At 38.5% G+C, this 27,666-nt stretch overlaps 1 protein-coding gene across 1 annotated transcript; it reads right to left on the bottom strand.

Annotated features, from left to right (window-relative positions):
• Positions 1-1,315: 1,315 nt before the first annotated feature.
• On the bottom strand, positions 1,316-27,666 carry LOC138199218 (kinesin-1 heavy chain-like). The gene is made up of 27 exons (XM_069151153.1): positions 27,541-27,666; positions 22,498-22,585; positions 22,338-22,411; positions 22,123-22,227; positions 21,990-22,038; positions 21,833-21,888; positions 21,299-21,386; positions 19,300-19,424; positions 18,634-18,738; positions 18,363-18,365; positions 17,509-17,654; positions 16,337-16,485; positions 14,727-14,917; positions 11,772-11,840; positions 11,276-11,482; positions 11,042-11,185; positions 8,992-9,180; positions 8,655-8,772; positions 6,842-6,897; positions 6,644-6,753; positions 6,459-6,560; positions 6,295-6,355; positions 4,750-4,821; positions 4,084-4,188; positions 3,734-3,947; positions 2,512-2,618; positions 1,316-2,347 (listed from the first exon to the last, which is right to left on the bottom strand). The coding sequence occupies exons 1-26, from the start codon at positions 27,664-27,666 to the stop codon at positions 2,530-2,532; spliced, it is 2,841 nt and encodes a 946-aa protein (XP_069007254.1). The 3' UTR covers positions 1,316-2,347; positions 2,512-2,529.

Here is a 27,666-nt window from a genome sequence, read left to right as displayed (position 1 = left end):
TGTGCTGTTTAAAGGACTGGATTTTTTTTGGCAAGAATCAGTCCTACATCATTCACTGTCTTACAGTACAATTTATCAATAATGTTAATCTATAAGCATAAAATTGAGAAGCCAACTTTGACAAGAAATTACTGTCAAAACTATACGGCAGTGTTCATCAAAGGACATGTGTTTTGTCAGTTGTCATATAGTGCAGTAACAAAATGATTAAAAAACACAATTTGCACTTTATTGTCTCCATATGAAATCTAATAAAGGGTTCAATGGAATGAAAACAAATCTGTAGGGCTTTCTGTATTTAAACATTTTGTAGGGTTTTATTTTGAAGTACAAATGATCTAATTCCGGTTGTAGATGGTGAGTTTTCTTTCAGCTTGATGCAGTTGTCGTCTTTAACCCAGCAGAAGCTGGTCTGTCACTCCCACCCCACCCGCCTGTCAGCGCTGATAGATGGCTTTTAGAGCCCAGCGGCCGACCTGCTCCTTCCCGGTTCAGCACCCTACTGACCGGTGCCTCCAAACCTCAGGTTCGCAGACACCCAGGGGTATTTCGATGTAGTTCCTTGGACCCTTGTTAAATCTGGAATAATTCAAATGTCAATGAGTCTCTGAGAATGATCATTGTATGGCAACTGCCAGGATTTCCATTTCCATTCTCTAATATATTGGGATAAACACGTAAAGATGGTATCCCTCACCTCAGCTGCTCTATCTGGCAGTTACAGCAGGGAGTTTCACCATCCAAGAAGGTTCATGAATGATTTAGTGCTCAGATTATCCAGGAACACAGGAAGTCTTCAATGGAGAACACTCACAGACTGTAGGAGCACAGAAATTAGCCTCAGGCAATCACATATAAGTTTACATTATTTTAGAATAATGTATTAGAACGTCTACATAAAGAGCACAGCACTGTGTAAAAGCACTGCTTTTTGGTGTAAAGAGAGAAGTGATAGTTGTGAGCACTCCATGTTTTCAGTGAGGATTGTTTCGTGAAATTTAAGGGCTAAAAAGTGCAGGAATTGGGACATGAAAATTATCCGCATTAAAAACTGCTCATTATTTACTCGTGCATGTGATGGGATATGATTTCAAGGCCTTACATCTTCTCTTTTACCCATTTCCACTATTTGAATAAAAAAAATAGTGCTCAACATGTGTGTTTGTACATTATGTTAGACTCATAATTTTGCGCTGATGTGGTTTTTTTGTTGAAAAACAAAGTCTGATTCTATGCTATTCTATGCATCGTAGGGAAAAAAAAAAAAATCACCAAAATATGCTTTTAAGTTTCAATTTATTATGTCTAGAATAACAATTTGGAACCAAGTATACAAAAACCTTTAGCGAAAGCTGACTGCGGTATTGTAGCAGCAAGTTCATTTCACCAAAACATTACAAGGGCCTTTAGTTTAAGGGATAAAATCACCTGCCTTCCTTGCCCTGAAAGATTAGAGTGGCTGTTCCCACTTGAAATAGTCGGAGGTAAGCTGAAGAGTTAGTGGCTTTTTAAAATATTTGCACCCACAGAAAGAAAGTTAGTCAGACAAAAATGAGGCAGAGCATGCACAAACGGAAAGTAAAAGTTGTCCACAGCTGTTTTGTCTCCCTAAGCTCTTACTGGCCTAAAGAGAAAACGCACCATCATTTCGAACCACCAAGATGCAAGTAAATACACCACTGACAGATCTTTATGATTGTCTTCACGTAATAACTATGATGCATAGGCAAAGGAGTGTCACTAAGAGATCTCTGTACTGTGATGCTGAATATTTTCATACAGTATGGATACAGTAGTTCTGTCCTGGTGCTGCAATGCAACTGTGCAACCTCCATGTAAGACAGTAAAACAGTGACCGTACATTTTCTTTTACAGGATTGCTTGGTTTGATGATTTAAGTGTGTTATTTGTAACTGTTGGATCAAAAATCTTAATATCTGTGACTCATACTGTGAATTATCAGTAGGTTCACAAATAAATCCTCTGAGAAACACTGAAAACAGAGATCAGAGAAACAAGGCCACTGTTAAACCTTGTTTTCAGTTTTCATGTGTTCAGAAGTTCATGCAGACTGATACAGACAGCCATGTTGGCACAGTGTAGGATAATATCTTGGTAAGTTGCGGACAGTCGTGCATGTAAAACGAAAACTCATCAAATTATATGCAGATTTTTGCAGGGCAGTATTACAAGTTTTGATTGCCTGAGGAACTTAAAAGTCTTTAAGCTTAAAATAGTTGCTGCACAGTTTAGGCTGTACATACAGTATGTACAGTTGGTGTGAGGATTCCATGTGAAAGTTGAGCATGTTGGTCTGGGGCTTTGGCTTTATCAGCATCCTCAGCAGCTGTAGGTGAAAACAGAAGAACAAGAAAATCCATTTATAGGTTGTCTTCCTGGCTAGAGAAATAAAAAAAAAAGTTTGGCCAATCAGAACTGAGTACTCGTGTAAGCTTCTTGAGCAATAATAAAACAGGATCTGTAATGCAAGGTGATGCATTGTTCTCTTGCCTGTTATTGCCTCCTCCCTTAATGCTGGTTGTTTTGGATGAGGTTGGACCTAATGACGCCGGGGATGATGGGAGCTCCTGGCAGCTGGCCTGGTCGAATGGGCTTTGCTGAGGTTGGAGAGGCAAAATGTGTCACTTACAGAGCGGAGAGTAGCACACCACTGCTTGGTTGTAAATGACAATTATGGAAAAACACGTATTTGCTTTCTTTCATAGAGTTAGATAAAAAGATTGATACTACTCGCAGATCCATGTGATGACTGTGGCATGAGTGCCACGTTACAGTTAGCCTAGCTTAGCATAAAGACTGGAAACAGGACAAAACGATTAGCCTGGTTAAATCATAAATAGTTTGCACTTATATAATGGCGCCCCTTTACGTTAGCAATCTCCCATTCACACACACACACACACACACACACACACACACACACACACACACACACACACACACACACACACACACACACACACACACACACACAGATGGCATCAAAGCTACCATGCCAGGTGCCATCGGGACCAACTTGGGGTTAAGTGTCTTGCCCAAAGAGGATCCAGACATTCAACCAACAACCTTACAATTTGTGAGCAAATTTCAACATTGGTGGTTCTAGCCGAAGCTACCTGCAGCTGATTCTGTCCTCAGTTAAAAAAAAATGCTGTACATCTCCGGCCTCCAAAATTTACAAATTTACATGATAAACTTTATGTCCTTTGTTTAATATGTACACTAAATAAAAAAAATTTAAAAAATGACAATTTGTAGTTTTTAGTGGGAGTTTTGTGCCTGATATATGTCTTGATGTATAACATTTATTTTTCTGTTCCTGTAGGGAAGTCATTGCACCCAGCTGTTGTTTGCCTTGTGGCATGTGGGGGCACAGAACACATGAATTAGTCAGCCTTGGAGGTGTTTCTTTGGTGTATTATTGACAGAGCTGGCTGTTTCCCCTTCCTCCAGTATTTAAACAAATTGCCTCCTTACTCCAGCTACATATTCAAAGCACAGCTATCCATTTTCTCATCTAACAACAGGCAAGAAAGCAAATGAATGTGTCCAATGACTCCTTTTATTTAAGATTTGATGTCTTTAGGCTCAAAGTACTCAAAGACTTTAGCCTACTTTTTTTTTTCAAAAATATCAACTTATATATTGCCACGGAGATGTTAAGTCAGGTGCAAGATATAGTTCCATAGAAAGTATGCATGTTTCCACCTACCAATCACTGCTGAGGGCCTCCTGCCCATATTTTTGGGCTTGGGGGTGTCCTTAATGCGCTCCACCTCCTGTTGGTAGCGCTTCCGTTCACGGGCTGCGTTCTCTTTGGCCTCCTTCAGGGCGGTCTCCAGGGCTTTGACCCGCTCTGCAGTGGCTCGCAGCCGCTTCTCCATTTTAGGAATCTCACAGCGAAGGTCTGCATTGTCCCGTAGCAGCTAGGGGAAAGGAAAACAGATAAGACAGAGTGTGAGAAGGCCTTCAGCCTTCATGCCACCACCAGTTCAAGTCACTGCAATGATTAGCTTAGGGAGGAAGCACTGTGCTATTTGTGTGTTTGCACATATTTTTTACCTGTTTGTGAACTTGGGATAGCTGCTCAAGGTTCTTCTCCAGGAGGCAGATCTTTTGTTTCTGGGCCGCACTGCCCGCTGTATCATCTGAGTCCATCTGAGCATTCTGTCCAAGCATAGCAAAGAGCTTTATTTTTACACTTATATCTGTGTCCTTTTTTCCAACTCGGTGTCTAAAAAGAACTCTTGTTACCAAAGGTTTTCAGCCCAAAGCATCCCATTTGTGGCTAGATGAGGTGATGATTTTGGAGGACACGACAAAATATTCTCTGAGCTTATGCTCATTGAACCCTAGCCTGAATGCAAGAGATGAGCGCCATGCTGAGGGCCCGGGTCCCTAATTTACAGCTGCTACCTTTGAAGAATCAGATGGCCTACTTTTTGCACACACTTTCTGTTGTGTTCCCTGGATTCATTAAGATTTCATCATGGTGCAAATTAAATGGAGTGCAGCCGTTGCATTAAAAAAAATACAGAGCTGTTTGTCTCATTCCAGGTAAATGCTGTGGTCGGGGGAACGAGCTCATGTGATATCACTCCAGACAGGAGACTGAAGCACAAACAGAACAAGATCACACGATGATGATCACAGTGATAATGCACCATGGCATCATTCAGAGAACAGGCGGATAAAGTGCTTCACAGAGAAACTGTGAGGACTTTCTACCTTTTTGACCCTAGTGGCTAAGTCCTTGACAAAGAGCCTCCTCAGGTTGTGAAGTGTCTGCAGCTCCCGCGCCTAAAAGAAGGGAAGAAAACCAAGGGTGTGAACATTAAAGGTTACAGAAAGGTTTTCCTCCACCTCCAAACAAGGGTCGAAGGACAGAGGCCGTTATGAGTTGTTATTGGCAAGTTTGTGATTTTGGGTTATTCAAATTTGATTCCTTGATACAGAAGTAGGGAAAATAATTTAATCAGTGGCGCTTAAAGCTCATCCCAACATTTTATCAAGAATCTCATCATGTTTTGTCCCTTGGTGCTCATCATCTTGTAAAAAACTTAAGAAAAAGGGATCAAAATACATCAGGTGGTAACCTGTGATGGGATCACAATTAGACAACCTCCTACTTCAAAGTGAAACTTTCTGGAGTTGAGTTCATTTTACTGCCAATAAAACAAATTGTGTTTGGAACTTGACTCAATGAGCTCATTGTGCAAGACAAAAGACAACATTCTTTTGTCTTAAGGGCCTCCTTATAAAACCATCATAAATACACATAATGCCATAACAAAATAAAAACATACCTTTACATGGCATGCCATGTCTCCAGTTAATTTAAATGAGGAACTTGACCTACATCATGTGCACTTAATCTATTCTCATACAATTAAAGTGGAACAGACATTTTGTTTCTTTTTGTTGTTGTCCAGATTAATTGGTATTTTTTTTAGATTCATGAGCTTACAATATGTGAACAGAAAAGTATGAAAGTAGAATCTTGTTTTAATGATCTTATCAGAGCAACAGCAGACAGCTGTTGGTGATGATCTGACTCACACACAACGCTAACATGCTAATGTTCAGCAGGTATAATATTCATCCTGCTCTTCATCTTATTTAAATAAGTTAAGATGCTAATGTTTGCCAAATAGCATTGATCATTAAGTACAACTGAGGCTGATGAAAATGGCATTGAGTGTTGATTACAGGTCATAAAATAACATATTTAAAAATCTGATTGGATGAAAAGCTAAATGATCTTGATTCAACCTGCGTGGGACAACCACATGGTGGATTTGCATGAAAAGTCTGGGAATCACCAAAGTCAGTAGTTTCCATCCACTGAAAGCCATGAATGTCTCTACAAAATATTCTGGCTATTCATCCAAAATTTTTGATATTTTAGTCTCGACCAATGTGGTAGACTGACTGAATTCAACCACAGCATCTCCATTCATTCCCATTCTTGTAGTTACTCTGAACAATCTACTATTTTTTGTACCAAGGAAAACCACTGTTTTCAGTGATGCTTAGAAACCAAGATTAGTTCAGTTGAATTTTTTAAATAAAACTTTGTGACAAAAAAAATGTACACTGAAATAAAACTCCATTTAAAAATGAAGGCAGAAACCTCTCAAAGCCTGGAGAAAATGCTCTCCACAGCTTGATACCACTACTAGATAACCAGATGAAAGGTCGATTTTTTTTTTTCTAATTTGGGTGAACCCACCCTTTAACTGAAAACAGACACTACTAATGATAATAACTGACCACCGTCTCCTCCAGTCCCTTCAGGTCCTGTCTGGCCTGCTCTCGTCTGTCCTGCATCACCCTGCAGTACAAGAAAGGAGTTTTATTGAGAGCATATGTGACTAAAAAACAGCTACGACACAACAAAATAAACATTTTCTCGATGACTAATAGCAAGACATTACGTGAGATCTTGCAGCTGCCGGCTCTTCTCCTGGTCAATAGTCTTGAGCTTCTCGTGGTCCACTCTCAGCGTCTCCTGCTCCAGGACAATCTTCTGGTTCAGACTGCACAGATGTCAACGACAGAGTCAGTACAGGACCGTGAGTGTCGTTTAAAGAGAGAAGCATTTGGTGATGTGGTGTCTTACTCTTGCAGCTCCGTGATGAGCTTCTCCTTATTTTCCAGCTCATCTCTCAGGCTGCTGATCTGCTTTTGATGTACCTCTCTGTGAGACTGGATCTGCTTCTCCACAGCTTCCTAAAGACATGCAAGGACACAAACAGTCAACGATTTAAATGGGCACCTAAAATCACACCTTGTAAGGATCAGTCTAGTGGTACAGTACCTTGACTTCATTGGCAGACTGGATCTCTGTGTCCTTCTCCGTGGTATTAACTTTTTCTGGAATGAGACAAAGTAAATCCTGTTAATAGGTCAACCCAGTAAAAAACAAGATTTATTTGCTAAGCTCCCTATTGTCCAAACAACAAAAACCAAGATTATATTATCAGAATTTTTTTTTCCTATTTGAGCTTCTATCAAATGGTAAAAGAACTCCATTTAAGAATTGTTTTTATACATTTTGTTTTATTAAGAAGAGCCATATCTAAGAGCCAATACATTTTTTTTTTTTTTACATATTATGCATATTATGCAGATTTTTATTTGTATTCATTTAGCCAATAAGTAAACTGCAATACATCTAGAAGTGGAAAATTTAAATTTGCAAAAATTTACTGCAATTAAGATTTAAGCAGATATTAGTTTAAAATGGTTAAATTCAGCAAAAGATACAAAAATGTGTAGATACTCCAGTCTAAAACAATGTACAGAATCTATTCACAAATACGACAGTAGTATCAATCAAATGTTTTTTTAAAATCAAGTGTCAATCAACTGTGATGTCAGTCATTGGTTTGTGAAGTTTGGATTTCAGCCATTACCATCTTTTTATTCTGGAGCCAGAAGTGACCATATTTGGACGAGCTGGGGGTGAATCGGTCTCTGATTGGGATCCAATGACACTACGCCTCAAACACCTGTCAAACAGACTCACCCCCAAGCATACTGCCTTTCAGGCCTAATATCTAATTAATGAAAGGGATTATTTTCAGATGGACCGACAGAGCACTGATCAGAAGGTTTGACTTTAGCGAATGACACCATAATGACTTGTGCAAAAAATTTACCAACTTTGTAGTTTATGAGTGAAGTTGAATGGGAGTGTATGGAAGCAGATGCTTTTTGGAGACACCCCTGGGCGGCTTCTGGTGGTATTACATATTAAGGCACTTCAACATCAGCCTCACTTTTTAAAGCCTGAAGCTACATACACTTTTATGTACAATTTATGTTTAAAATTTGGAAGATGTAGTTGGAATATTGATTATCAGATATCATAAGTGGAATTTGGAGGTCCCATGATATATAAATCCAGATTTCCGTCTTTTTAAATTGTATTATTGTAAAGCAGATCTGCTATATAAATACTGAGAAAATGTCAAAAGATTCAGTCCACAGAGAAATGTACACAGCTCATATTCAGCAACTAAGCCGTTTGAACTTCTGTAAGTTAGTGATGTCACAAATGCACACTCGTGTCATATTTCTGCCCCCAGCATAGCCCATTGTCCAATTTTATAGGTCAATGAAAAAATTAAGCAGTAATTCCATCGATGCTATTATGCTATAAAACAGAATAAAACCTGTGGTTGGCCTGGGCATGCGTCACTCGGAGAAGAGTCAGACAATCAGAAGAGAGGGTAATTGATATCAATGCACCTTAAAGACAGACACACAACAGCCTGTTTTGTGAAATAAATAAATAACCAATGAAATATTGCAATTGATTGTTCGATAAATAAAACTGTACCAAATGATTCTTAGATACATCTAGATTTTAATGAGCTGTCACTATCACCTCAAGGTTTTTTTTTCTTGGTATAGAAAACAACATTAACTTAGTTGTGTCTGAGCGAGGATGCAGTGCTACACAGAACTTTATCAGCTGTGTGTGCCTTGTGTATTAACACTTAAACTAATATCATGGAGAAAATGTCTTTATCAAAAATAAATATATATATATTAAAAAAAAAAGCAATTTGGTCCTAACTCACCTCAGGCCTTTGTTTAACAGCAGTAGAGAGATTCATGCTCACCTTGGGCTTTGATCCTGACAATTTCCTCATTGAGAAAGTCCACATTTTCCTCCAGCAGTCTTTTTTTCTGCTCTGTGTTCTGGAGGCAGTCTGTCAGGGACTTGATTTTAGCTTCATACTGGACAACAAGAGGCCAATGAAAGAGAACAAAATTACTCACACAAACTCCGTGACGGCTTCTTTTACATGCAGAATGAACAACGTTAGACCTGTAGAAACACATCAACTTGTTAAGCCATTGTTTGATTTAGGACCACATGATCTGACATTTTAACGGCCGTGTTTGTCACTATGGCGATAGCCTCTGTGATGACAGCTGTTGTTGAGCAGCAGTTACCTGGGAGATGCGGAGCTGGCAGGCAGTCAGCCCCCTCTCAGTCTCGTCCAGCTTCTGGGTGCTGTCGGCCCTGGTGCTCTCCAGCTGTTTGTTGCGCTTCACCATGGTCTTCACCTCGGACTTCATCTTACTGATGTAAAGACGGGCCGCAGTGAACTCTTCATCAATTAGACCACTGCTCTCTTGCTGCTGAGGAGTCACAAACAAATACTAGTTGGACCCCAGATTTTTTTTTTTTTTTTTTTTTTTTTTAAATCATTCATTGCCATAAATAACGGTTTATATTGTTCCATTTGTTTTATGTGTCTCTACCAATAATTAATGAACAAGTCTGATGACATTCTGTAGTAAAAAAAAAAAAAAGACCAAAAAAATACAAAGACTAAAGTAGTCTGAGAAGTACTGTGAGTGTATGCAAAGTCCTCTTTGCCCTGAGGTGACAAGTATATTTATCACTAAGAACTAAACTCCCCCAAAATCGTCCTGCTGCCTGAAATACTCCCTAGAGTAGCAAATGAGTATTATTCCACCACTAAAAATAGTCCCTAACCAAAACAACAATGCATTTCCTCCCCTAAAAGCTACAGTGACCTGCTGTTTTAGGAAATTAGTGAGCCTTAGTGAACTACTGAGAGATTGTTTAACACATTGTTGCAACAAGCAAAGGTTTTGAGTTTAGCTCTGTTGTTAATACATTTTCTGTTAATGGGCTGGTTGATTAACCATCTAATTCTACTGACATGTGATATCTGGGAAATGCAGTGCATTAATTGTAGCATTAATAAATGCAAGAGACAATGGGTGGAGTGCAGCTGTGATTAGGGTTAAATTCCCACTCTTAACTTCAGTACTGTAAGGCAAAAGCCATTTACAAAATAGCAGTACTGTGTGCTTTTACAAGAGATGCTTGAACTATCACTTCTTAAAATAGTCCGGGCATGTTTGAAACTCTCTTGAAAACCCTACAGCTGCAAATAAACTGTGCAACAATAAACGGATATCATTTGCAGCAGATGGGGTTACCATCAGAAAAAAGGAGACACTCATTCTTCCCACTTGTGTGGTTATACAATATCTCTCTAAAAAACACAAGGCAATCGAGTGGTTAACTTATCAAAATAAACACCAATTTACTTATTTGATAAATACTTATTATTTATCAAGAAAATATGCTGAACATTTTTTGGTTCAGGCTTCTCAAATTTGTCTATATAAAATTGAATAGCTTTAGGGTTTTAGACTCTTGGTCAAACAACTAAGTAACTCCATTTTGACAATTTCACTTCAGCTGGTTCCTGCTTCTGAATTGTAAATTCTGTGCTTTTTTTTGTGGCTTTAGCAATAAATTGATAGTTTTTGAACTGTTGGTCGGACGAGAAAAGAAATCTGAAGAAGACACTGTGGTTGCAAAGGAGCGTTTTTCTCCATATATTTTGCCCTTTCTTCACACCACAATAAAATAACATTGCACTGTTCATTTCATTTCATACCACCTGACACTTTTCCATTCATCAAGATGCCCAAGCTGTATTCATTTATTTTATTTTATTTGTGTATATAGTGTGTATTTATTCATTGCTCATATTTTTTTTCTAAAATAATTATGTTTTATCTATCTTATTTATGTATACGTATTTGTTATTGTGTGCATCTTTTTTGTCTTTCTATGCTGCTGTGACGACCAAATTTCCCCACTGTGGGATTAATAAAGTCTAAATATAATCATCAAATCAAACTGAATGACTGTTCCAAATTAACTGAAGGATTAAATATTTGTTTGTTGCATCCTCAAGCATATCCATCCATCTGCTTGGATAGGAGGTAAAGTTGGATGGGTTGCACGAGTAGACAAAAAGGCAGACCAGAAGAGCACAATGCAAATACAATAAACTGGAAGGATTTGTGTACTGCAGGCAGCAGATGTTTGAGCTACTGTGGTGAACAAGTAGGTACTGTCACTTTTTGTTTCAACAGGCCAAAATATCAACTTTCTTTGTGTCTATCATATTTCAGAATTTTAAACCACGATGTCAGAGCCCAAACCAGTAACCTTAGTGTCATTGCTTCCCATGGCGATGCCTATCTCAGCCAGGTCTTTGAGTAATGACGACATCATCTCAGTGACCCTCTTCTTCTGGTGGTTGGTCATCTCCTTCAGTTTCTGCAGCTCAGAGTCAATGGAGGCCAAGGAGTTCTAGAGGACGTTGTCAACACACACAACAAATTGAAATCAGTATCATCACTTCCAACAGATTCAAAACACATGGAGCTTCAACCTGCTTACTGATTTCTGGTTCAGCTCCTCACTGAGAGCCTCAAACTCCTGTGATTTGTCCTCGACTTCCTGACTCTTCTGGTCGTAGTTGACAGCCAGCTCCTCCAGGGCCTGCAGCACCTCCTTCACCTCCTCCTTGGAGGCTTCATTCTCCGACAGCAGTCGGTTCAGTTCGGTCTGCAGGGTGTGGTGGTCACGGCGAGAGGAAGCTAACAGCTGGGAGAGGATAAGAAAGTGATGCTCAGCCTAAGGTGGTCAAGTTTGGATGGTGGTGAAAAGGAACATATAACAGGAACCACAAAGTACATTTCTTTACAGCGAATAAAACAAAAACAGTAACCTAGTAAGGTTCCTGCGCTTGCTAAGGGTGAGTGGCAGTCTGACCTCTCCTGCAGGGCAACTAATGGTCTGCTATCAGCTGTTAGACTGGGTTTGTGCTAACAGGAGCTTCTGGGGGGCTTGATGCACAGTGGGAGAGAAGGGAGGAGAGAGGGTGTAGTATCACCTCCTCCTGGTCCAACATCTGCTGCTTCAGTGTTTCTACAAACTGAGACTGCTGGTTGATCTCGTCGTCCTGGAAGAAGGCAACGATCGGAGGAAAAAGGACGAAAACAGGAAAAGAGAATTAAAATACATCACTTCATCAATTTGTGAGCAGCAGCCAATTTTGCCATCTGCTGGGCAAAAGAAACACTACACATAGAAAGACAATTCTATGGAAGTGTCACATTATGTGAGAGTTCAGTAATGTTAGTGGTGTATAAAGTACCTGAAAGCCACACTTGAGTAAAACTACAGATACCTTACCAGCAAATAAGATTGATAACAGTTAAAATCACAGATTAGAAAATTACTTCAGTAAAAGTCTTAAAGTAGCTGATATTTACTATACTTAAGTATCAAAATAACTTTTTGGAAAGTAAAAGTAAATGTTGTTTTTGAAAAAACAAGAGTTCAGAATTTTGAGCAGATTATCTTATCAATACAACACTAACACCTGTTGAACTGTGGCTAGAGAAAATTTAGCATTAATATCATTCAGTTATCAGGATTTTGTTGCGATTTACTAGCATCAGCAAACAGAAACAAAAGCAGGGCTTTGAAAGCACTTGTTTGCACTTAGGGTGATTTACCAATGATGTAGATTTCAAACTTGGGCTTCTGATTCTCCAGACCTGCTTGTCTGTATCATCCATCAAATTGAACTATTGTCAAATACTACAGATTTTTATTTGTAGTAACAAAATAACGAAAATGCTTATGGGAAATGTAGTGGAGTAAAAGTATATATTTTATTTAGATAATGTAGTGGAGTAAAAGTGAAAGTCGACAGAAATATAAAATCTTAAGTAAAGTACACATGCTCCCAAAAAAATACTGGGTAATGCCACCAAAAAGTAGCAACACAAAACTGTCATTATTACAGATAGCATTACATTTGTACATAATTATATCATCTATATTATCTAAGTAGTCATAGCTAATTTTCAGTATTAATACATTAGACATAAATATGAGATGACCTGGTTTTGGAATGAGACATTTTGCATGGTCTTGCTTGGATTCGTGGTGAAAGGATTGAGTGTAATCATGCTCAGACAAATAAACAGCAGGAACCTGTTGTTTCACTAAAACAGCTGCAGTGTAAAGCTTTATGTGCAGCAGAATTGAACGAAAAGTTTAACATTTCTGTGTGCACAATTACATATCAGTAACCATGGAAACAAGCAGGTTGCCTAACTGAGGATTTGATTTGATTTTTCTTATTGTTGGATCATTACCAAAGATTGTAGTTGTGTTGTGTAAATGATGTTTCACCACAGTCTAGAATTTCAGTAAGTCAAGACTGACAAGTTCCAAGTCCAGTCCAAGTCTTTGTGCTTTGTGTCTTAAACAAATCCATATCCATCTGTCACCAGATTTAATACCATTGTATTTATCTTAACAGTCATTGCTGTGATAGAATTACAATTGTTTGTCATTTTTTAGATAAAATAATTTGCATGTTGTTGTTTGTCTTTTATTGACCACAGTTTGTATGTCCACTTAAGATCACATCAGATATATAATGTGTTGTCTGTCAGTGGACAGATGCACCTTTCCCTCCTTCTCATGCACATTTTCATAACATATTTTGTTATTTTAAGGCTTGGGGGGAAAAACAAGTTGTTTCAGTTAAAATGGTTCATGTCTGAGAGAACTCAACTCAGTGTTTCTGAATGTTATTAAGTGGAGGCTAAGGTCCCCAGATTACAGACTACAGTCACACTGCTGAGAACTCCTTGTCTGCGGCAAAATTGTACAACTAATATCAGAAAACTAAGTATATAGAATTCAAAATCAAGTAACATTTCTTTTGTATTTTCATACATTTACACAATATTAGCATATCTTGTCTAAAGTGATGTGAAGTTAATTGTATTAATAATATTAATAACTCAATAATACGTATATTATCCTGATCAGAACAAATTCTCCTGCAATACATTTTTATCTGGATGCACTATTATCTAACATACAGCACAGGGGCAGCAACGAGGTTCAGTTGTGGGCCACTTTTGGTCTGGCAAAAATTAATGTGTGGTGGAGATGCAGACCAGCATGTTGTCAATGTTTCCTTTTTTTCAAAGAGTATTTTACTTAGGGGATATTTTATTTCTTTTAAGTATAACATATGGTAAGAAGCACTAAGAATTTTACTTGATGGGTTTTCCACAATCAATATAGAGCGACTTAGTCCATTTATGGTGGAATGAAAATACTGTTGTTAGTGTTGCTTTTGACAAAGATTTCATCAAAACACTAGGTCTGCTAAACTACTACTCAAAGTATTTGTGTTTATAACACCAATTATTGTATATCATAAGTTATAATAGATTAATTGGGGTTTAAACAAGTCAGGAAATTACAATGTGGCCACTGTTTAGTATCACTTTAACAACATTAACAGAGGATAAAATGCTGTCATGTATAATATGATATAACAACGTATGTCAAAAACTATGCAAATTATTATAAGAAAAAAGTTCAACTATTGTTATTGCAGATTTTGTCCATAGGCCACTGTTTCAGTATCACTGTAACAACATTAACAGAGGATAAAATGCTGTCATGTATTACATACTAACTCATTATTACAAATACAATATAGAATATAATTATCAATGATGAATTTTTTTTGTGCTGTTATATTTACATGATAATGATGTTACTTTATGATAATTAAATTCAGGATTCATAGATGTACTCATTAATGTATTCATTGATGAGTTGCCACCACCTGAGATCAGTGACATTGTTCTGAGCGGGCCTGTCATACAACACTATAGGCATGAACACTCAAGTGTGTCAACACACTGCTACAAACATGCTTGGTGTACACAGACTGTACTTTCCTAGCAGCTGTAAGAAGAGTGACCCCTTCAGTAAAGGGAACATCAAACATGTGTTGTTCCATTACCTTGTCATCCATCTCTTTGTAGAGCTTAGCCATTGCTGCCTCTGTCTCTGCATCTGTGAGTTTGACTCCAGGCAGGGTGCTGGGGGCAGGCGTGGTTGCTGTCTTGTCATTGTTGAGCGCAGTGTCCAGAGCCTGGACCTCTGCTTTGGCCTTTTCTTTGTCAAACTGCTCCTCCGCTGGCACATTCTCTCCTGCAGTGAGCAGCAGAAAGATAATATGAGATGATCGGTTCCAGTCATCATTCTCAAAGTCCGTTCAGACCTGGAATCAACATGGGTTCTGGGTGATCCGATCACAAGTGGACAGCTATACGTACATTTCTTCACACCTGCCATTATTATGTGTTTCAACATGAGTCTTGGGTGACCACTTGTGTTCGGATCTTACTTCACTGCTGCAAATGAACACGAACATCATGTAAAAATACCAGTAAATAAAATCATACGTAAACAGGAGGAGAGAAGAGTCAAAGCAACAGGCTTTTAACACAATGAGGCATCTTTGATCACTGAAGCCTCATTTTAATACGTCCTTATTAATTATGACATATTTCACATTTGTAAATATCTGAACACTAGAGTGTGTAATTCACAACTTAAACCATCGGGCACGACCTGATCACATCCGTTCAGGCTCAGATTATATAACTTTTACAGCAGTGTAAGAATGACGGGTCTGCACTCCAGTGGATAAATGAACAGTGTATGGGTGTGGGGGCTCTTCCATACTGTGGGTCTGATGTGTGTGAGAAATATAACAGCCACAATTCAGCTGTGCTCTGCAGAATCACACAAGGTATTTTTGCTGTTGAATTTCAGAGAACATCAGTTGAGTAAGGGGTCCTTCAATGTAGACCAGGATGCATTCACACTGCTGCAGGAATTCAGCCGTATGCGTCCCAGACCACCTCCGAATGTGGTCTGAGCTGATCAGATATCACTGCGTATCAATCAATGCGTCTTCAGTGTATTCATCCCTTTACTTTGACCTTTCACTTGTGATCGGATCACCCAGAACGCCTGCTGTTATCAGGTCTGAACAGGGCCTAAGTAGAGTTGTTCGATCTGTTCCCTCCCTCTCCAGATGCTGCCTCAGTGAAAATGTGGTATAACCAAAAGCAATGAAGACTCTAGACTTTGCATCCACTCCTTTCTTTAAGGCATCAATAGTGTAAGATAAATACGTTGATGAAAATCATAAACTGTTATATCTAGTATTCGTGAAACAGGCATGATCATGCATAATTTTTTAAAGGAACTACAGTAATAATTTTTCATGGCATTGCTGATATCTAAACAAAGGAGTCTTTCTACAGGCATGTGTTTTTGAAGTCCAAAATGGGGCCCATGTTTGACTCATCGCTAACAAACAAAGATAAGGATTCTTTGGCGCATGACTGAATGTTTTGGCTGAAAGTTTTTTTCATGACATTAAACCAAAATAAACCAATGTTCTCATATCTATTTCTTTTTTTTTTTCACATGTTCCCAGGCATATGGTGACTCCTACCTCATTTGCCTCTATTTTAATGACCCCCCCACAAGTCTCATAATCCTGCATATGTAGCCTATAAAAACAGGAGCCATTGGACTGGAGCCCACGCTCCTCACCGTTCCTCCAGCGGTTGAGCTCGTTCTCCAGCCAGGTGGCGGTGGTTTTCAGCTTGGTGTTTTTCTCCTTCTCCTTCTCCCACTTGCTCTTCCACTGCTCTGCGGTCAGCTCCACATTGAGACACACTGTGTTCTTTATGGTCTTTGCTCTGGTGAGAGAGACAATATCAACAGCAGCTGCTTCACTGCAGATTTAACTGACAGGCCGCACTTATACAGTTTGGGTCACTAATTTGCTATTTTATTTATGGGGTGGGCCTATTTTGTGTAGCAAAATTTTTGTTTTGCTTCCTATCGTAGTAATCATATGTATCTTATTTATCTTTCTGGATTTTTATTTATTTATTCACGGTCCATACTATGTCAGTAACATCTTTTATAGATCTTTTTTTTTTTTAATATATATATCTTTTATTGTGTTGTATGTTCTAATTTAACTTTTTTGCATTTTTGTATTTCCTTGATATTACACTCTGTTGACACTGTGTCCCAGCCTGGCATTAAGCCAAATTGTGTTATACACCTGTCAGTCCACTAGAGGATGCTGTGTCAGTGTCATATTTTGCCTCACTTAAGTACACGAATGTATGACCACGGTCAAAGAAGAAGGTCATGTGACAAATTATCAAGAGATAAAGTCCAACTAGGCAAATAGGTCTAGGGTGGCTGGATAGATTTAACCTTGAAGCTGGAGACCAGGATTTGATTAATTAAGACAGCGATGTGGATTTCTCAAGTAACGTAAGATTCTTTCAAACTGTAATATATCTAACTTGCAAAACATATGTTAAGTAGCTTACATGTGTTTTTAACATTGCTTAATCACTTAATCTCCAGTCCGTAGGTCTTTTGTTGCCTAAACCTAAATGACGAGAGTCTGCATGTGAATCCCAGGTGTCAAAGTCCAGCACTTTGTACGCCCACCTCCTGCCCCAACTGCCTCCATGTAACTCTGCTGCGGTTGATAAATTTATCTCTTTCTTCATCAAAAAATATGAAAATGTGGCCTCCAAACATCAGACAGGCAGTGATTACATTTATCACCAAATGGTAATTGGGAAAACGGTTTAGTCATACTCTGTACAAATGTAGTGTTTTGGAGACAGGTGATCCCGGGGGTGATCCCGGGGGTGACCACGGCGGTGATCACAAGGTTTCAATTGTGTGTGTACCTCTGTCCAAACAGCAATGTCGTCCTGGTCTCTGCATCGTTGAAAGCGGAAGGTGAGCAGCAGATGACCATGGTTGTCCGACAGTTTCCTCCCAGGGAGTCCTGCAGGATTCTGGTCATCTTACTGTCTCTGTATGGAACGTAGCTCTGACAGAGGAAACAAGACCAGAAATTACAGGTAACTTTGTAGCTTTATGCACCCACTGATACTTTCACAGATCATGAGCAGGATCTACAACAATCAAGCTTCTGATTTCCTACGTAACTGAGCAATTAAAACGCTATCGATGTGTAAATAAACCGGCTCTTGTGGGCTCATTGAGCTGCTGGTTCCCTTTAGTGTTTCTGACTCACTGACTCCAGGTGCATCTGCTTCAGTAAATTCTCATTTGGACGCCCATCTCTCTCCATTTGGGGGAATCACAGCACTTTATGGCTGGGGTAATTTTAAACTCAAACTGAATGTTTTTAAAGCGAAATCAGTCATGTAGTCACGAATGATCTGGTGCTTGTCAAAGACCTTGTATTGTAACTTATGCCTTGTGTTGTTAGTTTTTATCTGATATGCCTCAGATAAACTGTTAAAAATCACTGGTGAAAAATTACTAACTAACCGTTTTGTGATGTGACAATATTATGGTAAGGATTTGGTTAGGTTTAGGGGTAGATCACGGTTTGGGTTAAAACATGTACTCTATAAGGTTAGAGGAACTTGTATTGTATTGTTGCTGTGGTCAATAATAAACAATTAAGGTTATAGAACAGTCATGGCTCAAATAAAGGTTGACTATTGACTGAAAAATGGAGACAAGTTTTAAAGTCAAATGTCTCATCGACCCATCCATCCACCCCAACCTTCTTCCTATGACAAACTATTGCTCTGTAGCTACGTCATCTGACCTCCAGGCATTTGCTGAAATGACTGATGCTGTCTGGCACAGCATTAAAATAATCACAGATTTATTAAGGATTTCACTTTTTCCTTTGTAGAAAAGCTGTTATAAACTTTGGAACACATTTTCCATATTAAACTGCCTCCTGACTGGGGGCAGCCGTACTATAATTTGAGCAACCCACCCCCCCTTTTTTTAATTTTTTTATCAAGGAGTGTTGACAACTGTCTCACCGAACCCTCTGCCAGGGCTGAGATGACGTTTCCCAGTGAAGACAAGGACTTGTTGATCATCTTGGCTTCATCCAGCACTGTGCCCTCTGCTCCAGTTTTACCCACCTTTGAGTCACAAAACAAACACTGTTATGATTTGGACTTAACTCGACTCAAATAAAATTAAACTGGTCCCAACCTGGTCATGACTCATCAAAAAAAGACACTGTTCATTATAAGTAAAATGATGGGGATGTGTAAAGGATGAATCAGTCACACAAAGATGTTAATGGCTTTGCTGGAGCTTGTTAATAGTTTACAGTATACTGATGGACGTTTATTGTAGTGTCCCCTGCTGAAATGAAGTAGCAGCAGCAGGAGGAGTGTGCCATTAAACTTTCATTATATTAATCCAGTCAACATAAAGAGACACACTGTACCACTGAGGGAAAGGGGGATCAGAGTAAAAGGGCTGGCTGTAACTAAGAAGTCAATTCTTAAATCAGGCCTTGTTTCCTCTCTTCTAACAAAACAATCTTCTCAGAAATAAGTTTTGAACTGCATTAATGGGTCAGATTTAACCTTTAGAAGTAAAGTGTTTGTGAAACCAGGAAGAAATGCAGAAACTACAGATATCATGTGAGTATGACAGCGAGAGGTGGAGAAGGAGTGAGAGGGAGTCCATACTTTTTCACTCCCAGCCAAATCGACGAGGTACAGCTTGCCAGTAAGTTTCTGTTCAGTCTGAGTGTTTTCCTGCTTGATGTTGATGAGGAAGATGCTGTGACTCCTGGAGCTGTGCTCGTTCATGTCTGCGATGCACATGAGCACACACGGCCAAACAAAAAACAGGAAAATGTTACACAAAACATACAAATAACTGGTTTAAAACACTAACAGTTACATTTTAATGACTTTCAATAGCTGTAACTGGTTTCACAATAGTTTTTTTTACACTGCCAGTTTCTCCATCCAATCATTTCTGTGTATCATCCAGTCCAAAAAAACATAATTTTCTTACAATATATGAAAAGATTTGCCTGTGCTTTACGAACATTTTCATAATTTAACATTTTAAATCAACGCTTATTAAGAAGCTTTTAGAAATACGGGTCTGTATTTTAAAATAGAAAACAAAACAACAGGTCACTGCACTAGAATAAAGTACAACTGACTACTGAAATATTCTTTATACACTGGCATGTTGTTTAACATGTTTGAAGACACATACATACAAAAATCACTTCATTAGATCTTTTTGCAGCATAATGGAAGAACATTAAGTGTGGCGTTAATGACTGATTTAAACCTGCAATAACAGCTTTTCTGCCACTCAGCCGTTGCAGAAGAAGAATTCATTTGGAGATGTGCTTGTATTCAACTGATTCATGTAACTTATTTTGGCCTAAAAGGCATTAAATCACCACGTAAAGCTGAAGGGGTTTGCAGAGTCATGTGATAATTCTCTGTGGGTTGTCAACTGTTTGATTATAGCTGATTTAAGAGGATTGTATAATGATGGATAATAGGTAACTAGTCTTCTATCTGAGTTTTCACTGACTGATTTCCTGCTACTCCCTTATCATCCATCCATATCCAGTTGAAAAAAGACAACAATCAGGATTTGGACTATACAGATGCTAACGTTGTCTCGAGTCTTCATGGAGCATTTACTTATATGAACACACAAAAACATACTGACGTGACCAATTTGGACATAAAAATAATTACAGAGAAGCTCTGGGAAAGTCCTGTTTGATTCAGGTTTATAAGGAATTACTGACTCAAAAATGAAAATTCTGTCATCTCGTATCATATGATATTGCCAAAAGAACCCCAAGCTGTTGTTGCTTTGATGAAACTATAACCGAAAATCACTATCTGGTGCTCTTTTACATCACCAACAACTTGACTAATGCACTAAATAATGACAACCGTTTAATCTCAGGAGATATTAGATGCATAATTCTGAACTAAATATCACAAGTCCGCCAATTTAGCTACAATTTAAGCCAAGTGTTCATGATTTGAAATACTTGAGGACCCCTTCATCTTCACTTCAGTTAAATTTTTTGTTTGATTATGGGTTTCCTCTTAACGCTGCTGCCAGGCTTTTAACCACATTACACACATCTTTTCTGAACTTCACTGGTGATCTCTCTTAGAACTAATTTCACTACTTATTCTTAAAGCCTTGAATGGTCTATCTCCTGCCTGTATCTGTGATCCGCTAACTTCCTGTGAGCCTGATCACTAACTGAGATCCTCCAGTAGGGTCCTGCAAATAGTTACAAAATCCAAACTTGTCATTAAAAATGTACCCGGCACCTCAATTGAGGAACTCCCGGCCAGGAGATCTCAGGAGGGAAACTCAGTATCTTCCTTTAAATCTCTTTTTAAGACTCACTTTTATCTTATGGCTTTTTCTTAGCTGATGGTATTTGTTGTAATCCTTTAAATCATTTCTTGTTTTTGTCTTGAGTTCTGCATCTTATTTACTTTTATAATCTGTTTTATTGTAAGACACTTTGTTACTTTGCGTTTTAAAGGTGCTATAAATAAAGTTATTCTTATCATTTTAAAGTGTTTAGCAGACAGTTGGCCAATGTGGCGGCAGTCAGGAGACTCTGTGAGGTTGAACCCATGAGAGGCAGCAGCACTGAAGACGCTCAGTGTATGAACTCACTTGTGACAGCCACGTGTCTGTTGTTTTTGCCTTCGTCTATGGCGTCCATGACCTCGTCAGGACTGCACACAAAACGCTCGGTACACCCCTGGGGACGCATGCACATCACAAGGAAATGTTGTGTTCAACAGCCCCTCAGCAGGACGGCTTTACAGAGAGACAGTTCTTAGCAGAGGAGATGGTGGCTTACTGTACCAGGGTAAAAGTTTCAAAGGCAGATTTGTGAAGAGAGAGTCATCTTATTAATTCATATTCTTTGTATTGAGTGATTTCTTCACCTAACTACAGAAAACCTAAATCTAAGGTAAAACTTGAAACCCTGTATATGGTAAATCCTGTGTTAGACTGGGTTCTATATGTAATCCTGTTAGTAAATTAATATAGTTACGCCATTGTTTGCACATAATCCTATATGTCATTCATAACTAATGCATTACAAAGACAAACTTGTGACTGACTGGAACTTGGGGTTGATCAGAAACAGTTACACCTGTAAAACAACCATTGGGAATATTAAATCCCCACTCGTCTCACCTTGACGTAGGGCACCCTGTTCTTGTTCTCATGTACAGAAAGGTTGGTCTTCGATACTGTGAAAGAAAATAAAAGTTAAGATCATGCCTGAATTACTGGGGCCTTGCTGCATCAGTGCCTGAATGATAATAATAACTCGAAGAACAGCAATACATACCATCCAACAAGTCCTTAATTTTGTCCAAATAGATTTCAAAGTAGGAGACCTGCAAAGCAAAGCTTACCATGAGACTTGACCAAATTTGTAACATTTAAAAGCACCAGATTATGAGGCCGATTTGATAACATACTTTGATGTGAAACTCAAGGTTCTCATCCATGGAATAAATGTAGTTGAAGATGTCTTGGACAATTCTCGGAATGATTCCCATCATTTCTGGATCATGAAGGTTCCCCTTAAGGCGAATGATGAAAAAGTAAGAAAGTGCAGAATGCCAGGCTTTCCAGTCACTATTTTTAGCATTTTGTTCCAGTGAAAAAAGCGAAAGCTGAATCTTTATATTACCTCCATTGTGTGTGTTTTGCCAGAGGATGTCTGTCCATAAGCAAATATTGTCCCATTGTACCCGTCCAAAACATCTGCACATATCAAGACAATAAAATATTTTCAGGCTTTTCGTGTGTCAGCCATTGAGACTAGATCTGTACTCTATTGAACCGCTTACCTTTGACAATCTTCTGAGCCACAGCATTGTAGAATTGCACCTGAGTTGTGTTGGACTGGAACACATGGTCAAAGTAGTATGGCTTTCCCTATGAAGAAGAGGCAGCAGCGATGAGCAACAACAGTTGATGCCCTCAAAAAGTTCCATTTTGCTTCACACTAATAGGCCCACCTAATGCCACATAACTCCACTGCATGTTCGAGAGTCAACTAGGCAGGTTTTTCTTTGGCCGGGCCATCAAACCTTCAAAAATTGAAGCTAAATACACTCGAAAAAGAAATTAATGGTACTTAATGACACTTAACACACAAATAGATTCAGATCCATTTTTTATGAAAAAAAAAATTCTTTATGAAGTCGTTTGTATTTGTATGATCCAACTTTGAATAAGCCTGTGGTTTGGGCTTAAACACAGAAACGTTTTAAGCCAGGTTTGAATAACAAAAAACAATCCAGACTGAAATCAGGCTAATTTAGTTAGTCAAAATGTATGACAAATATGTAAATATTATACATAAAGACACCAGCAGACAACCATTTCAGGTTTAGACAATATAATCAAAATATGTTGATTATGTGGCCAACTGTATATGGAGCCCTGAGGGGTCATCAGACCAATAAAAACTATGAATTAAATCAAAGGGAAAAACAAAACTGTGTCTGAGTCAGCGAGAACCAATCAGTTATTAAAACAAATGAAAGTTTATGTTTAATACGTGAATACTAATCAGACTTAGTTTGTCCTCCCTGGCAGATTTCAGTTGGTTTTATTCATCATTTAATACAAGTTAAAAATTGAATGAAACATACTATCTTGAATAAAATATAAGTAAAATACACAAATAGTGTCTCCTTTAAAAGTTTACCAACTCAAAGGTCTAAACTTGAACCACTGCAGGACATTTCTTCATTCTTATCTGCAGAAAAAGTTCAGATAAAATAAAGAGTCATTTTCAGTTTACAGAAACTTCAAGTGGGTAAATATGTGAAGGGTTCACATATTTACCTCATGGTACAAGGAGTATTAACAGCTGTTTTTTTAATTATATCTTTACATTCAGGAAAACAGAAAATGTAAGAGAAGATTCAGTGCTGATCATCCTTCCTCCTTCTTTGCCTTCTTTTTACTCTCCTGATCAGATTTGTGTGACAGATCTGGAAAGAGAGACCAAAGGGATTAGTCTATTAAGGACTACATGTGACACAAAACAAGCTGATAATCCAACAAGTTAATATCCCAAGCGGCGATGTACTGAAACTCGCCTTTGTGCTATCTCTGGAGGTTCACACTTTATTCCACTTTGCTGACTGTTCGATGCCCCCCCTTCTCTCTGCTGTTTGAATCTTTGGCTCTTCTCCTTTTCTGCCAGCTTTAGCCACAACTGATCTTCCAGAGCAGTGAGGTTTCTTTTCACCTCCTCCTCACTATGGATAATGGCCCTTTCTTTTCAAATTGGCCAAGCTCTCCATGACTTCTGCTTTAGCACGTTATTTCGGTGATGAAATCATTTCCGGGGTGACAAGGCTTACCTTCTTTTCACACTCCTCTGACAGTTAGAAACTCGGTACCACCTCCTGTCTGATAAACCACTTGTTCTCTCACTCGAACAACAGGACAGCCCTGTTAGAAGCCGCTTTGACGTCTTCAGTCTTCTTCTCCCAGATCTTTGTGATTCTGTTGTTCTCCTCTTTCCAGATTGCAGCGATCCAGTCATCAGAGTTTTGACCTTTTTGGTTTCTGTCTGTTGAAGGTACAGAGATTGTCGAATGTAGCTGGTTTATTTCTTTGTCTTCTAATTTGTTTTATTTGCCCAGTTTAGCTTTTGTTCACAGTTTCTGACAATTGGCTTTTGCTGTCTGCAGTGTTCACTAGTTTTCTGCTCTCCTGTTCTCAGTTGAGCTCCTTGCTCACCAACTGCTTCTTCAGGGCATCAAGTTATGAGGCCAGATACTTCTTTTGGTTTTGGGAGTCCAGCAGGGCTTTTCTCAAGTCTTCTGTTCTTCCAGCTGGACTGTTTGGACTACTCTTGTCAAAGTAGCTTGAAGACACAAATGTACACACAATAGTTTAAAACACAGTCTCATCCTAACTTTAGATACACACAATAAGACAGGAGTTCTGTCACCTTCACATTTATCTATACAGTTTAATATCACATCTGATTTTAAAGAGCACTGTGAAGCAACTTTTCATAAGCCTGGATCCTTATCTATCTTTAATCTATCACTGGAATCGTGCCAGTGTTACACAATCACAGATATACAAAAAGTCTGTTTCACTTTATGTATGTTTTCAATTCACAGTAAACACATTACAGCAACAGTAATGTAAAGCAAAACATATAAAAAAATGAAACCTGTCAAATCATTGTAATGTTGTAATCAAACAAAATGGTAATTCAGCCTAATTATGAGGTTTCTAATATTCTGCTATTTATTGAAAAGGCAAATAGTTGTATGTTGAAGAGAAAAAGTAGTCTGATCTAGAGTTTAAAGCTGAATAAAGTTTTAATGAGAGAAACTTACTTGGTTTCTTGAGAAGTTGCCTGTCTCCGTGTTTGCAGAACAAACAGAAAAGATCTTGTGGAGTTCAGTATAAGTTGCTGGAAAAGCTTTGGTGACGGTTTGGATGCAGGTGAATTGTGGTATCAATGTTTGTCACTCTATTCCTATAAGTTCATGTCTTGTATCTCTATGCTGTCCTTTTCTCTCTCTGCTCTCCCATCACCCCAACCAGTCGAGGCAGATGGCCGGCCGCCCACCTCTGAACCTGGTTCTGTCTGAGGTTTTTTCCTGTTAAGAGGGAGTCCTTCCCTCTCTCTGTTGGAGGTTTTTCTCCCTTAAACAGGAGTTCTTCCCTCCTAGCTTATGTGGGAATTGTTGAATTGTTGGGTTTCTCTGTATAATATTGTAAAGTTCGGCTGTAAGAACTTTAAATGTGTAGTGCCATGAAATAACCTCTGTTGTGATTTGGCGCGAAACGGTGCATCCGAAAAGTATTCAAAGTGCTTCACTTTTTCCACATTTTGTTATGTGCCTTTTTCCAAAATTGATGAAATTAATTTTTTCTCACAAAATTCTACGCACAATAGATGCTCTCGCTGTCCAAAGGGAAATCACATCAAGTAAGAGGAAGCCAAAAAAAGCACTTCCTTTATCAAAAAATAGTCAGCCTTTGTCAAACTGGATTTTTTTTTTTGGGGGGGGGGTATAAAACAAAATCTGAACATTCAGGTTTTACCACATTTCAGCACCAGTATTTGCGCATAAATATCGCACCAAGCACAAACGACAGTTTACGAGCCATTAGTTGGCAGAGGTGCACACACAGACCTCTCCAAAGTCAGAACACCTTGTATGTTGAGTTTTGTCTCATCTACATTTTAATTAAATTAAAATTGTACATTTATAATAAATTACAATAGGTTCAGTAATAGGTTCGATTAATGAGACTCACCAAAAAAGGGGTGCTATCTGGGTTTTGACAAAACATTAACAGGTGTCCAAATGAACCATGTGATTAATAAATGTAGTCTTTGATTTTGAAAGAATCTTATGTTGTTGGTATTTAGCCTTTCTGAGGCTATAGCATGATTTAAATCAGTGAATTATTTTTTTATGATTTTTTTTTTTTTTTTAGATATCTACAGTTGTAAGTGGTATTTGGGAAATTTGATTTGATACACAAAACTCAAAACTTTCCTTTATTAAAACCTTATAGTTAGTGCTGGCTCAGGTGAAACTGAACCATCCCTTAGTTATGCTAAGGCTGTTGGGGGACCTTGTTATACACTGAGCTTCTTATTTCTCAATCTTTAGCTCTCTATAACTCAGATCTCATCATCACATCTCTGTAACTTCATGCTTTTTCTCTCCCATAGTTTTTTCTTATTGCCTGTTGCCTCTCCATTCAGTTCCCTCGCTCACGTAGTTTCTGTTGTTTCTTTTGAAAATGTCCCGGCCATGAAGCTACATGTCTCTGCTCTGTGTTTGTCAGCCGCACCACCAGTTCATGTTTTGTATCTCTATGTTGTCCTATTGTAAAGTTCTGCTGTAAGGACTTTAAATGTGTTAAGTGCCATGAAATAACCTGTGTTGTGATTTGGCACTATATAAATAAAATTGAATTGAATTGAATATTCCCACTAAACGATGAGACTCTGATGGATAATAATAATAATAATAATAATAATAATAATAATAATAGGTGACTATTATAATACAAATTATACTACTAAATATGATATTGTACTTTCTCCATCAAATGCAAACCGTTTTAATGTAGAAAGGGCCCAGGCAGGTGGAAGGCCCTAAAAACCTTACAATTAAACATCAGAATATAAGAGCCTTTTAACGCCACCCAATAATAACCCCAACAATAACATTTGACATTTAATTGCTGAATACACTGACAGTAGATGACTACATTTGATAATAAAATAATTGTCAAGCTATTGAGCCTAAATAGATTTTGGGTCCACTGACGTACAGGACCAAAATCCCATCAGCTTCAGCATGTTACCACAATAGCAATATCTAACGTAATGCAAAAACTTAGCATGTTAAGTTTAGCACTAAGTTGGCAGATCTGACAGTGTAAATGGGCCCCACACTGTTGCCAAATTCCAGCAGATGTCCGTGCCTAAAGGCGCAAAACACTTCATTGCGCACGACTCTACCACCCCTTGTAAAGCTTTACATACATGAACACATGACTTTTACACACTCAATTTCACTCATTAGCAACAAAGTGATCGCTGTTAGTTCAGAAAATGTATTGAGTCACATTTAAATGTCAAGAATATGCTTTTTTTTTGTGCTCTAATGTTACTCCAGGCGTGTGTTGGGCTTTTTTTTTTTTTTACTCCAAATGGAATATTTTGAAACCAGAACTGAAAACAACATCAAACCGCCTTAATTAAGCCAAGGGTAATGATGCATTTCCTGATAATTTTATACTATTTTATACAGACTTTCACTGGATGAAAGTTGGGCGCTAAATTCCCTTTATCCTCTAATCCCTGCAATGTGCCTCAAACTCACCGCAATCTGCACACAGTCCTCCCCCTTAAACTTCGGGATGTACTTGTCTCCACGGGCCACCTCCGAGCTGTTCAGCGGCCTGAAACGGCACACCACCTTGATAGTGGTCTCCGCCGGGTCCGCCAT

Source organism: Embiotoca jacksoni, unplaced genomic scaffold (assembly GCF_022577435.1).
Source record: "Embiotoca jacksoni isolate LCO1_2020_lvr unplaced genomic scaffold, fEmbJac1.0.p SCAF_17, whole genome shotgun sequence".
In the NCBI taxonomy this organism is placed as follows: domain Eukaryota; kingdom Metazoa; phylum Chordata; class Actinopteri; family Embiotocidae; genus Embiotoca; species Embiotoca jacksoni.
The sequence above is the reverse complement of the archived record's forward strand: the minus strand, read 5'-3'. Positions and strand labels throughout refer to the sequence as shown.